Source organism: Micropterus dolomieu, linkage group LG22 (genome assembly GCF_021292245.1).
Source record: "Micropterus dolomieu isolate WLL.071019.BEF.003 ecotype Adirondacks linkage group LG22, ASM2129224v1, whole genome shotgun sequence".
In the NCBI taxonomy this organism is placed as follows: domain Eukaryota; kingdom Metazoa; phylum Chordata; class Actinopteri; order Centrarchiformes; family Centrarchidae; genus Micropterus; species Micropterus dolomieu.
The window spans coordinates 6,112,574-6,126,706 of NC_060171.1; the positions used below are offsets into that span (position 1 = coordinate 6,112,574).

At 40.9% G+C, this 14,133-nt stretch overlaps 1 protein-coding gene and 1 non-coding gene across 2 annotated transcripts in view; both read right to left on the minus strand.

Moving 5' to 3' along the window:
- Positions 1-50: 50 nt before the first annotated feature.
- The window catches only part of eif4g2b (eukaryotic translation initiation factor 4, gamma 2b), an 18,506-nt gene continuing 4,423 nt past the window's right edge, over positions 51-14,133 (minus strand). The window contains exons 3-21 of the mRNA XM_046037016.1: positions 12,552-12,617; positions 11,848-11,973; positions 9,962-10,064; positions 9,685-9,816; positions 9,329-9,395; positions 9,089-9,240; positions 8,796-8,906; positions 7,489-7,671; positions 7,002-7,143; positions 6,550-6,713; positions 6,306-6,419; positions 5,697-5,825; positions 5,384-5,488; positions 4,724-4,939; positions 4,093-4,351; positions 3,687-3,891; positions 2,984-3,192; positions 1,808-1,929; positions 51-1,676 (exon numbers count right to left, since the gene is read on the minus strand). Of these exons, the coding sequence (XP_045892972.1) occupies positions 1,611-1,676; positions 1,808-1,929; positions 2,984-3,192; positions 3,687-3,891; positions 4,093-4,351; positions 4,724-4,939; positions 5,384-5,488; positions 5,697-5,825; positions 6,306-6,419; positions 6,550-6,713; positions 7,002-7,143; positions 7,489-7,671; positions 8,796-8,906; positions 9,089-9,240; positions 9,329-9,395; positions 9,685-9,816; positions 9,962-10,064; positions 11,848-11,973; positions 12,552-12,617 (2,671 nt within the window). The 3' untranslated portion in view covers positions 51-1,610. The remainder of the gene's footprint in view (positions 1,677-1,807; positions 1,930-2,983; positions 3,193-3,686; positions 3,892-4,092; positions 4,352-4,723; positions 4,940-5,383; positions 5,489-5,696; positions 5,826-6,305; positions 6,420-6,549; positions 6,714-7,001; positions 7,144-7,488; positions 7,672-8,795; positions 8,907-9,088; positions 9,241-9,328; positions 9,396-9,684; positions 9,817-9,961; positions 10,065-11,847; positions 11,974-12,551; positions 12,618-14,133) is intronic.
- LOC123962562 lies at positions 5,925-6,101 on the minus strand. The gene has a single exon (XR_006822994.1). It is a non-coding gene; the product is annotated as a small nucleolar RNA SNORD97 (small nucleolar RNA).

Sequence of the window (14,133 nt, forward strand, 5' to 3'; positions counted from 1 at the left end):
CTGTGTAGGAATGTGTCAAGAAAATCAGTGTAAATAAAAGTGAGAAATAATTTTGGTGCTCATGTACTGGACTTTATTGATATTAAAGCAACAGAGGTGCACGATAATTTCGAATACCTTGCAATATGAACCAAATCTATTGCCTTGTACATTAACATGGCTTGTGAGCACAATTCATAGGTAAAAGTCGATGTTTCTTATTCATTTAATGTTACTTATTTTAGTGAGGTGAGGGGGGGAGGGGGGTCAATCACAACTATCTTCAGGGTTTGCTTATATTTTGTCAATTTAAGAAAAACATTACAAATTCATTTGTATCATTTTCATTGTTGAGCAATCAAAATTTAACAGGCCACATTCACAGTGTCATTCCAAATTCTGGGCGAGCCGAAACTCTGAAACCCCACCTTTTAACAGGTACATTTCTCAAGAAGGATGCGGCGCGTCATGTTAATAAAAAGCCTTTTCTGTTCTTAAACATTAATACTTGTAAACCATGTGAAGCTTCATTGGAAGAGACTGCTTTGATAAATTTATTGTGCAATTAGGCTAAGATTAAATCCAATACTTATGCATGTGCTTGGGCTCTAGGTTCTTCTTAGTAGATTCCATTATCCCAGCACAAAAAAAAATAACCAAAGCCCATCTAACTAAGAGGTAGAAACACAGGCAACTTTGAAACGTTACAGCGGCACACCAATGATTGCAACTTTTTAAAAATATTGTAACATTTGGAGGATTATGAGTATTGCAACCACTCATGTAATAATAGTCAACAAAGAGGGAAATCTAACAAAAGAGGGTTAACAATCACAAAAAAAAATAAAAAATTGGCTTTTAGGTAGACTAAGCCATTTAATGTTTTGCCAGCTTATGATTCAATCTGACTTCAGTGGACTCTCTTGCTCTCCACACTTTCTGAAACAAAGACTGAATGTCACATATTGTCTTGTTCTTTCACTATATGGATCCATCTGCAGCCTGTTTGGTGATTTCTTTTAATCCCCTCTGTTAATCCCCTCTATTTTTAAGGATCACGAGTGTGATGGAAGGAAATCCAGGCTGGACCACAAGGCAAAGGGTGATCACACCTGCTTTTGAATCACAAAGCAGGTCACCGACAAGAGATTTTGTTAATAGTCTCATGCTTTTTACTAGAGAAGAAGACCACTAATTTAGTTATTTAGGTGGAACTCCTATACTTTCTTAAATAAAGCAGTTTCCTATTGGGGAAGGTTCAAATCAGTAAAAATTTAAATGAAAGACATGCTTACAGTGAAAAAAAGTTACAAACTTAATACAGTAAGAGCAAAAAGAAAACACCACATGGTTGAGACACTCCAGAATTCATGTAGCTGATCAGGACACAGATCCAAAATCAAACATCCATTAGGCAACAGATCAAAATGATGCTTCTCAGCCTATCTCCACTGTACCGGTGGTAACACATGATTCCCTACAGGTACAAGCTTTCAGTTTACATTTGCAAGACAGAAGCAGCTGACTGCCACATGGTAGTGGTTAAATTAAGCATGGAGTTTTAATAAAGGAAAAGTGACTCTAATAAGATAAGGTCAATCTTCTACACCATGATGCTTCTGCTTGGTTTCTCAATCTGCGTCGTCCTCCGACTCCTCCTCCTCCGCTGTCTCCAGCCAGGTGAGCCACTGGTTGACCTGACAGAGCGAAAACAAAGTGGAAAAATTACACAAAATCTTGTACAAATTTAAGATATTCAGTCACACACACACACATTAATTAGCATGGCTTGAGAGCAATCCCAGCACTGCAAAAACCCATACTGTACCTGGAATAAAGCTTTTCCTTTTCCAGGGAATTCTTGGGTAATATCTTCTTTCCATGCGAGGAAGGCTTCTTCTTCAATGATCTCCATGTCGTAGAAGTTGACAAAGTAGCGCAGCAGCATGCCTTGGTGGACAGAAATTTTAAAAGAGCATTAATGAATATTTCCACTAAAAAAAAAAAAACAAGCAAATTTGTTCTACTAGCAATGTACTTCCAAAATCACTTTTTTCACCAGGTGCTGCTGTACAATTTTCAATGACAAAACCATTTACCATTACTATATAACAAGACACAACTTGGGCTACGTTCACACTGCAGGCCTTAATGCTCAATTCCGATTTTTTCCCCCAGATCCGATTTTTGTTTGACCGTTATTATATTATTACTTGTTATTATATTATGTGGCCCATATCAGACTCCAGTGTGAACGGTCTGCAGCCTGAAAGTGACCCACATGTGCAGAAGAATAACACGAGGTCACACGCAGCACGCTGTTGTATAGAAGTAAATAGAGCCACAGAGGTTAGCTCCTACTTACTAACCCCCCTAAATTTCATGGGAGACTCCCGTATTTCACCGTCCTCTCACGGGTCACATTTCTCCCGAATTATGACAAGTGTTCAGTAGCATGAGAGCTCGCGGTCCGGTGGATTTCAGGTGTAAGAAAGGAAATTTGTGGGCAGATGATAGCGAGGTAAAGAAGAAAGAGAGCCGCCTGTTTAATACTAGCTTTTGTGGAGCTTTTTCCTTCACCGAGGCTCCGTCTTCGGCAGAAATGTGACAACAGCTGCTCTAGACTCGCGTCAAAGTCGCATCAATTCCAACCTGAGTGCCCAGACTCAGGTCACATTTAAAAAGATCCGATCTGTATCGGATTTGGACCACATATGGAAGTGGCCGAATTCCGAACTGGAAAAGATCAGATTCCATGTGACTTTGTCTGTTCACACTGTCATAAAAAGATCAGATCTGAGATGTGGGCAAAAAAAAAACCAACACGAAATTGGGTCACTTTGGCCTGCAGTCTGAACGTAGCCATACTACTTGACAAAAAATGACAAAATGATTAACTGGCAGGTGAACAAACAATGTAATGGAGATATTAGTTCTAAACTTTCTCAAACTTATTTGGGTACTTTAGTACTTTTAGACTGTCAAAAATATGGGGGAACTGTACCTTTAGGGAACCCGCTGGCGTTACAGTGCACCTGCAGGGCGTAGAGGGCGCTGACCTGCAGCTCCGTATGGTCATGCAGGAACTTCTGCATGACGGGCTTGAAGGCCAGCAACAGATGTTTCTCCTGCTCCAGCTGCTCTTTGGAGGGGGCCGCCAGCTGCTCATCACCCTCCGTCATGCACAGCTCCTGGGAGATGTATTGGAGGAAACTGGGGAAAAAAATTTGGTTTTTAAAAAACAGTTTATTACAGTCAGATCATTTCCAATATGTGGTCCTCCATTTCTTTGAATTTATACACCTTAGCAGTAAATAAAACACCTCATGTTTGAGTACAAACGTCCACAACTGCCTAATCTTAGAGCTGCTATGTCAGAAAATTAGCAACTATTTTGATAATTGATTAATCTTAATTCATTTCCCAAGCAAAGACTATAAAAATCTGGTGGTTTCAGTGACTCCAGTGTTTATTTCATTGCTTTTTCCATGTAAAATCATTGTAAACTGAATACATTTAAGTTGATATTTAAAATAATGTGTATTTTTCCACTCCTCACATTTTACATACCAAACGACAAATTGATAATAAAAAATATATGGTTATTAAAGCCCTAAGCAGTGGGAATGCAAACGATGGCAATCACACTAGGTGTCATGCGCTGTTTAAGCTTCAGTGTTCTTTATAATATAGTGCTGTATATTTACCTGGTCATGAGGATGTTGACAAAGCCTTTATCGGTGTGAAGCTTGGGAGAGATGTTGTCCTTAATCCACTTGTAGATGGACTGTGGAGAGGGGTCTGCCTTTATTTGCTTCAGCAGCTCCTTCTCCAGCTTCAGCAGAGGGAACAAGAAGCTCAGGCCCTTCCCCTCCAGGATCTCCAGCATGCGGTCCTTGTTTTGATCGATCTCTGCCAAGAAGAACAAATCACATATTCAGAGGGGGGTCGCAATGGACAAAGCCTGTTGCAGTAGGATGCATCAGGGGTAGAGGAGTGGGGATTTTTAAACGTTTGTCAAGATTTTATCAGTTGGATGATGGGAGTAGTTTATGCATGTAGCAACTTCAATGGCTATGTGAACAACAGGCACAGGAGAGAGGACCAAAGTACCTGGAAGCATCTTCTGCATGTTGACCTTGCTCTGCTGGAAGAGGTCAGTAAGCCACTCACGGTCCTTCAGCTTGGCCGTCTGTTGCAGGCAGAGCAGGAAGAGGGGAAAGTGGGTGCCGTTCTCCAGGGGGTGAGCCAGCTCTGCCACGCTCACCAGCTCTGCTATGATGGCCCGAGCCGCAAACTGGGCCAGGTAGGACTTCACCAGGGGCACGTCCAGCTCGATCTTAGGGCACTGGTCCAGGACATTGAGGAAAGCCTGCACACATGGAGGGAAATGCCAGAGCGTGAATGATGCCGCAGCCCTCTTCTGGGCTCATCAGTGACAAATATGCTAGGATTAATTACAGCAACCTCTATGGGTACTTCATTGTAATTTTATTAAATTAAAATTGTTATTTCTTTGCCAATTAAGTGGTCAGATGGTTTTGCTTCCTCCCCTTCTAAGCAAATCCCTAAAATATTGTGGTGGATTTAATAGATGCAATCATTTCTGGTAGAGACCACAAACTGCTACTGTAACCAAGTATCTTTATTCTTTATAATTGATCAATTTCAATTTCTGAACGATAACTGTTTGTGTGTCCGTCTACTATGAAAGTGAGAAACAATGAATGTTGGATGTGTGTACCTGCATGAAGTTCTCTCCAGTAATGAGGCCCTCAGTGCGGAGTGTGTGGATCAGAGTGCTGGCGTGCTCCTTGTCCTCATCAGGACGGTCCAGGGAACACACGACGATCTTACTCAGCATCTCTGGCAGGAAGTGCTTGGGAGCCCTCATCTCTCGCACACCGCTCACAGCCTCAGTCAGGTTCTTACTGTTCAAGTATTCAGTCATAATCGCCTCCTGAAGTGAAGATTTAAGCGCATAGAAATGAACTGTGGTCAGTTTGATAAACAAATATGAAACATGCAAACTGATTCCTGCTGTCAGCGGCTGTGACTACTCAGATATGAAGGCTATAAGTGTTTAGTTAGCAGGACATTAATCTGCAGGGAGATGCTTGTATTGGTCGTGAACCAATCGTAACCCACAAGTGCTATTTTTTAAAGATAAGCTGCCAACCGAGACACAGCACCTTAGAAATGGGGAACAGTCAGGTGCTGTTAGGAATGCATTAATACAACCTATTGCCACAACCTATGTTTCTAACTTATTCTCCTCCTTTCTGCATTCCTTGCTGGTTTTCTTGTGCCCAGTCAAATGTGTAGAGCAATATACCATTACTTATATCCTGCAGCAGTTCTAGACTGAACACTGTGGAAGATGCGCAATTTTTGTTCCTCCTACCGTCATTTTAAGCAGTTCTTCCCTAGCAGGAGGTGGTTTCTTGTTTGTCTTCTGAGGTTTCTCTTGGATGGGCGGAGGGTTGGTCTTCAGGCCAAGCTGTGGAGGCTGAGGGAAAGGGTCATGTCATTATTACACTGAAATAGTTCGACCAAGAAACCATAACATTGTATGATGATTGGGTTTGGCAAGGCCCTCATCTTTACATTATCTTTAAAACATTTCTGTATTCTTAAATTGTGCTCTACTGCCCATCTATGATTATGTTTGTTAAACTAAGCTAGAGGCAAAATGTGATTAAGAGTGTGTCTCTCACCTGTCCCAGAGGTGGGGTTTGAGTGCGGGGGGGCTGGGCACTGGGAGGCATCATGGTGGGGATCTGTGGCTGGAGCTTGGGTACCTGGTTCTTGTTGAGGAGGAATGACTGAGCAGGTCTGAGGCTGATCTGTACGTCCATAAAGCGTCATGAACATGGAGAATACAATACATTAGTCATGGCAAGTCTTTAAAATATTTAAAAACAAAATCTGAATTTGCTTAATCCATGCCCTCATCTCTCATAATCGCAGTCAGCGGACCAGCAACCAGTTTGAAGAAAAGAGGAGAAGAGTGGAGGAAGGACAGGAAAGATGGAGATTAAAGACAGAGTAAAAGGTAGAAGCAAGACTGGTAGCAGGTTGTATTCCTCAGAATAACGCGTCTTTTTATAATCACTGGGCATGTAGACTTCAACCCTTGCAGGTAGGCCTTCACAATCCAGCCAACAATCCTAATCATCGTCCTGTACCTTGTGCAGTTTCTTATCTGCAAAGGTTTTACCTCGGTACAGAATGGGGCCTGATTGTTTTCACTTTAATACAAAGTAAAAACTGCTATGATGTTTTTGAGCAAATCCTGCAACCCAGCTACAACTACTTCTAGTTACCTCATCTGCATTGAGCTGTCCTTTCTTGCTGAATCGTGGAGGCATGTCCTTGGACTGGACCTGCTGCTGGGCCATGTGGTTCTGGTTCTGGTTGAGGAAATGCTGGTTCTGAACCTGTCGAAAGTCACGTGGGCATAGAGGATCACCTTTTTTTAAAGCTGTAACCTCCGGATTTGTAAAGAAAGATCAAATCACTGTTAGCCTGACTACTTTTAATTAATATGTCCAATGTTAGCAGGATTACCTGGTTGGACTTAACAAAAGACTTTGGCCCCATGTCAAACTGTGACTGTGGTGGAGGGGCGATGTGACCACTGTGGCCATTGAAGAGCGGGTTGGTGCGATGGCGTCCCATAGTGGGCGAGTACCTATCCTGAATAACCCCAGGACCAGTTCCAATCCCACTTCCTGAGGAAACAAAGTACAAAGATGTTAGTACGGATTTTATACAGAGTGAGACCAAACAGTAGAAACATTGGATTGAAATATAAAATGGCCTCCCCAAGGCGATAACAAAACAACCATTTTGTATCACTTTTAGATCATCATCACTATATACACACCACAACAACTACACAAATTGTGTTTTCTTAAGGTAAATGAGACATTTTTAAGAACTTTATTATGCCAATGAAATGAAAACATAATGGGATATGGCTTCACGGGTTATGATACCAAAAGGAAGAAAGCCCATACCCGGCATCTGTCCAAACATATCGGCCAATCCCCCAAGAGTCTCCCTGTCTAGTTTCACTCTGTTGGGCATGAAGGGGCTTTCCAGGAAGAAGTCCATCCTCATCCCCTGAGACATGGGTGCTGGGATGAAAACACCCAAATCCTACAGCAACACAGAACAGAGCTGGTGTCATTAAATTGCGCAATAACGTGGTTACAAATCTAATCAAATCTAACTAAAGAACATACACTGAAAACTAAATAGTCAGTACTAATCGACATTATTGTTATCAAGACTTAATTGCAATCTGTGCAATCTTTATCAAGACATTGTCCTGATGACTCCTCACAAATTGTTGCTTGCCGACGTGCAGAAACCGGTTCTTTGTAAGGGAGAGAGGGTCATAAGTTTAACGTTTTAACACATGCATGCCTCAACCTTCTGATGTTGGACATTAACAATCCCAAAATGCGGGCGATCTGATCACAATTATTTCACCCGACTCACTTTCACTGCATCCTGACGGATCTGGTTAATCGTCTTTGGTCCGTTGTCGATGAAAGCCTTGCGGGGGACCCAGTTGTTTTCTCGCAGTTCCACTGTGTCTTGCAGCAAGAAGCGGATCCTAGCGGGCAACTCCTTGTTGTTCATTAAGGATCGCATACGGCCAAAGTACTGATCCATTAAAGACTGGAGAAATGAAGGAGAGACAAAGTGAGGACAGGCTCACACATACAGTATAGCAGCAAACTTAAGTTGTCACTGGTTGTGAGTAGGGATGGGCGGTATATCAGTATCATTAGGTATACCGATATTTCAAAAGAGATATGAAATTAGACAATACAGTTTATACAGATATAGTTTGATGCTGAGTTAATTAATGTTTCTGTAAAGTCCTGCCAGCGTTTGCTCCTCTCTCTATCCCTCACAGTGCAGCCCCGCCCCTACCTCTGCATCTGCACGCAGCCGTCTACTCAAACTCTAAACAAGATGGAGGGAGACACAGTGCTGGTCGACACTGTTAAAGACCTGGCTTGTAAAAAGAAAAACATGGTTCATTCAGTGTTTCCCCACACATACACTTTACTTCGGCAGTCTGCCCAGGTTAGGGAACACATTGTAGCATTTATCAGAGGAACAAGGTGATTACGTTACAAGTCGCGACACTGTGGATATTTTACAAGAGTGGACCAGGTAAAGCGACAGTGAACACACCAGTCAGGTGTTATTCATTAGCTACCACGTTGATTTTGTTTTGATAGGCTACGTCGTCAACAGGCCTTGTCAACATGCAGCTCAGCTGCTGTGAACGGAATCACCGGAGGAAAAGTCCAGAAGACCAGTTGTTTTTTTTCGTTGACTTATACACTACTGATGGAGAAAGTCACCGAAACGGACATACAGGGAGAGAGAGAGATTGTAAAGCCCCTTTTCCACTGCACAGTACCAGCTCGACTGGCCTTGACTCGCCTTTTTCTGGTTTTCCATTGAGTAAAAGTTGTACTTGTACCTGCTGCCAGGTACTTTTTTCGTATCACCTGTCTTATCTGCCTTTATATTCTGAGTAATTTGCAGCAGAGGTACGTTAGGTCTGTGAATGTGAAGAGAACTGAAAGAGGCAAATTCAATAAGTGAGTGATACTTAAGATGGAGAATGAAGTATAATTAAAACGGTGAAATAAGAAACAAGCTACGTTACTAAAAATAGTAAAAACATGCCAGCAAAAACCGGCAAGATTTCTCCCCGAGTGTTGACATGTTGTTCCACACACATAAAGCCATATACAGCGCCTATGAAAGTCTAGAGCTGTTACCTTTGCTTTCTCATGGTCGAGTCTCGGCCCCACTGTCCTCATTATCTGACAGAGGCATTCCAGATCCTCCCCCATATCCTTGAGCTGGACTCTCTTTTTCTTTTCCAGAAGCTTGAGAAAAGATCAATGAAAGAAGGAAGGCAGGGGGTCATTTGAGGTACTGTTTTCATGAAGGTATGTAGTATTTTTTTGACTCTAACTCCCGTTACAAAATGAAAAGCAGTGCCTTCAAAAAATTCGAAGGACGTGAATTTCAAACACACAAAAGCAAACAAACAAGAGAGCTCATGTACTGTTTTGATGCACTTATGAAGGATAGATTCATGGATGAGGTCGAGTTTGCCAAGTTCCCCGATGAATTTAATGTTGCCAAGCATCTTGATCTTGGCAATGGCACGCTGCTCCTCCTCTTCAGAAGTAAGAGGGTTGTCATGTTTGTCATAGACTGAAGTGAAAGGAGGAACAGGAGTTAGTGCAGGACAGGGTATGGGTGAAGTGAGCTACTGAAATCCTCTACAAAGACATGAACTTACTTTCAACATTTCTGGTGCGGTTTTCAAATTCATCTTGAAGTTTGGAAATCAGCAGTCTTCTGAAGGTCTACAATAATAAAATAAAATCAAAACATTAGCCAAGAAATATCAAAGCATGCCAAAAAGAACACAGACTACAAAAAAGGAGCTGAATAATGAGTTTCATTTCATTTTGCAAGAGTTAATATTGACAAAATAATCATGAAGAAAAACTATCTACTTTTATCAGCAAAGAGTGGTACCGATGGTGTTACTGCCTGCTCAGCAGAACAGAAATGGCAGCTGTGGGACTGTGGGAACAAATACACTCCAGTATTGAATATGTATTTAACTGTCTAGCAGAATCACACACTTACTGTGCTCTGCTTTTGGGATGTTTGGATCTCAGATGAAGGGCCATCAAAGTTTGGTGCGTCCTCTGCCAAGCGCAGACATAGCTGAGCATAGAGCGAGCTATACTTCGGCTCTTCTAGGGCTTTGTCTACAATCTAAACCACAGAGAGGGAGGAGAGAAGGGAGAAACCAGAGAGGGACCACTCAGGTCATTAAAACATGTTGTGTATGGTATGAGTCACTCAGAGCAGCCTGCCAAGAATGGATGAATACATTTCCATAGTAAAACTGGATGCTTACCAGCAAGATGATTCCTTTAAGGACGAGTTTTGAATCTACGCCCACATTCAGGAGCTCAAGGCATAGCTTGTCAAACTTCTCAGGCGTTAGTTTGTTGAGTATGCTAGAAAAATAAAACAAGAGGGGAAGGGAGAGGCAGCAAGATAAGGAGGTCAGTATGTTTATGTAAGATCAGGATGTTGGCATAAAATATTGTTATCCAGAAGGCTTTTTCCATACGCGTAGTTACATGTGGCGATGTACCAGAGTTTGTTTCCACCATTGCGGTTTCCTTCCTTTTTATTTTTTAAATAGCCTAATTTTCTGTGCTCTACTTTAAGTTAATACACCTATTGTCTACATCCATGATCAGCTTTGTCTGACATTTAAAGTGTCTGTAAGGGCCAAAATTAGGCTTAGGTAATTATATTACACTGGTTAATTAGAAATCTTATACTTGTCACAAAAACCTACATTCTCCTCTAAAAAAGCAGAACAGTGTCAGACTGATGAAAAACAGGTTTATTAATTGTCGCTGTATCAATCCGACAAGGGTATTAAAGACATCAACTTGCAAGGCTGTTGATTTGAAGCTCAGTGTTTGTTAATGTTAAGTCAGACTCACTCAATTATTGTTTTACACTTCATTATGTCTCAGTTGTTTCCATCAACCATTTTATAATTCTTCACCGTTTAAGCACTCATTCACACTTCTGTTCAAAGCTGCACAGTCACTTGATTTGCTGTGTCACAGTGCAACAGAGCCAATTAATAATGATTTCCAAATGCACAGGCTTTGTTTACTAAATCTCATTATCCACATTGGCTTGCTCATTCTTTACTGGCTTTGATTTTACAGATATAGCATTCTTCCAGTTTGGGAGTTCACGTTCAACACCTTGATTTTCTGAACATGATATTAGAAAGGCATGAGGGAGATCCAGAGGTTGCAGCTCACCAAAGATCACAGTGGTCCACTTCTGTAGGACTTTACCTTTTTATTTTTTGGGTGATGTAATAAAATGGGATAACGGCACAAATGTGATCCAAATCTGGCTTAATTGTTGTACATAAAGTAAACATATGCAGTAGTTTACTTCATTTATCTGGTCTCAGACATAGAGTCCAACGTCTGCGGCGACCACAAGCTAGCCAACATTCCTGAGGAAAACACTGTCATCACTTCATCTTTTGTACTTGTAAACATCACCTGATACAGAGGGGAAAAGAGCTTAAGTGCCTTTAGCAAAGCACATGCCATCTTAATGACGGCAGAACTACGAAACTCCACACTCTGTCCCCTAGAACTCACAAAACAACCGACAATACATGAGCAGCAGAAAATCATGCAAGACACAATTGACAGACTTCCTACTTGAAAGAAATAATGTTTTGACATTTATCGTGATAATTATCAATATGGAATGATATGAATTTTTTTTTTATATCGTGATAACATTTTGGCCTCGTCGCCCAGCTCTACTAATGACCTTACAATACAGTGTATTTACATAGAACTCAAATCAGGATAAATAAGGTATTTTGCTAAAACACAACAAGAAGGCCTTAACACCGCATAATACCATGCTGCTGAGCCACCCTAAATCACCGCAGGGGAAATCCCTTCACTGTGACAGCCATAAACTCAACCTGACCTCAAGTCCTGTAACCTTTGTCCAAACCACTGTTGCAACATTATTGCATTTATTTACATTCTGAAAGCCAAACAACACCTCACTGTTGATCTCATAAATTTTGCAATAATTGGACCTGCACACAACTAAAATGGGAAAAACTTAACTGGGTTAGTCTGGATAAAAAGTCAAGTCAAAAAAATAAAGTGTTTTTTATAGTTCCTGGGGATGGATAATTAACTCTTCTGATATGCACATGGGCTTGAACCTTACCCCCTCACTTTCCTGAAGATTGCATCGTGACGCTCTTTTTCGTTGCTGGAGTTGACATCTCGTCTAGTGCTTCGTGAAGGAACCCATCTCTGAACGCTTTGCCCTGGGGTTTTCCCCAGGAACTCGCTGTAGACATGCACACAGAGAGACTGAGTAATACTGAATATATGACACCATGGCTGGTACAGAAAAATATACATATGCCCTAGCAATATAGTTGCTATACTATAGTATACTTATACATAACCTACAAATGCTGCACTACCAGGTCCATCTATCTTTCCAGCCCAACTCACACAGTAGAGCCACAGTAAGTACCTCCTTAATGCTTCATCTTATTATTTACTTAATAAAATTCAGATTTTAGATAGAGATAAAAATCAGTCAAAACAAATGCTTTGCATTAAGTGTGAGTGCTTTGTTGCCAATGTTAGGTATTTTAAACCCCTTCTTCCTTTTTATCCTGTGTTGTAAAATTATGCCAGACTGCCCGGTTGGTAAGCATGCATACACTATCTGCAACTGGGTGACGTTACAGGACTTCTGGGTGTTACAAATTACAATAAAAATGTAATGGAATTCAGGCCCTCTAATCAACCAGTTTTTATGCAATGGGGGAGACTATAAACAATAGTCACTGGTGCCTGCTAATAATTAAATCGCTATCCATTAAGTCTACTCTAGAAAAATGCCAGATGACAAACCTGTTGCCGACAGTCTTGGGATAGTGCTGAGGTGCACCCCTACCACCTCCTCCCCCCGAAGAAGCACTGTAGAAGCAAACACAAGAGGGGAACGCATTAGGTACACTGCACAAGATGGAATGAGCCTGTATTGTACTGCTTATTTATTTAATCTATCTACACTGAAGACATTGAGGAATGAGAGCCCTCACCTACATGGGAGATTAATTACCCCCCAAAAACACACACACAGTTATAAAACTAATCTATAAGAATACAATACTATCAGCCATAAAAGATATAAAATGTCTTTTTTAAACGTGTTATGAATTGAATTACTAAGTAGGTGTATCCTTTTGTTTAGGACAATCATTTAAGTTTTATAATTGCAGGAAAAAATCATGTTAAAACCCTGTCAGTTACCAGAAAAGCAATAAAGAAGCTGAAACTAAGGAGTAATGGCTAGGTCTGGCCAACAGCTTCATGAATAAACATTGCATGATGTGTTTTCAAGCGACTGTCACAATCAGTTGTTCGAGAGCCAGAGATGCAGCTTCAGGAATAACACTGCACACATTTATAAAGCACTAAAAAGCACTTTAAAACTGTGTCTCATACTTCTGTGGATTGACACTGGTTAACTACCAAATATATCCATTATTCAATAAGCATTGATTTGGTTTTCTGTTATTTCACAAGTTTGCTACTTCCACCTCTTATTAGGTAGTGGGGCAGCTTGGTTACATTAGCTGAAGGCTTATTTTCATTTGACAAGTAGGTTTTCTAAAAAAAAAAAATTTGCCACAGCTCTGCAGTAGTTTATGCCCTACTAACTGGCCACTGTTGGTGAATTACTATTTTAATGATTTAGCCTAATGAATATATACTTCATGCTCACAAATTCAATCAGCTTAACTTTTCCCTAAAAGGTGGTGATGTGAATCTAAATTATCAAAAGGAAAACTACTAGTGATCAGTAATAAAAATCATTTGTTTTCAGGTATGATCTTCAGACACCTGATTGGAGAAAAATCACTTCAATGGCCAAAACATTGTATGAAGCAAAAAAGCTAGGGCAGCATGCACAGTTTCATGTACAGTGGAAAAGCAGAACAGGTTATTCGTCACAGTGTCTGCTCTGCTGCCGTTGCTGATCACAGACATCATGGTCTACTAATACTCAAATATTTGCGATGATATGTGGAACTGCAAGTCAATGCGACATGTTGGCTGGTGACTGGGGCTGCTTATTTGTATATCCAGGGCATCTGCAAGCCTTGAGATGTTATATTAAATGCACTGATGAAACATTTTGAAGATCAACACAACCAATTTGCCAACTGCCAAATAACATGTGAAAACAGAAATTTGTGAAACCCTCTGAAAAGGTGCGCCATAAAACTGCAACCTTAAAACCCTCCAAACTGCCCTTTACATTTCACATACAGTATCCCACAGCATATGAAGCCTCACTTCAGACATTTCAAAACTTCATCCAGGATGTGAGACATCCTGTTTACAGTGACTCTGTATAATGTGAACTGGGTGAATGCTGCCACCACCAATGTACAACCAAATGGACAGAAATCCTCTTGTGTCTACC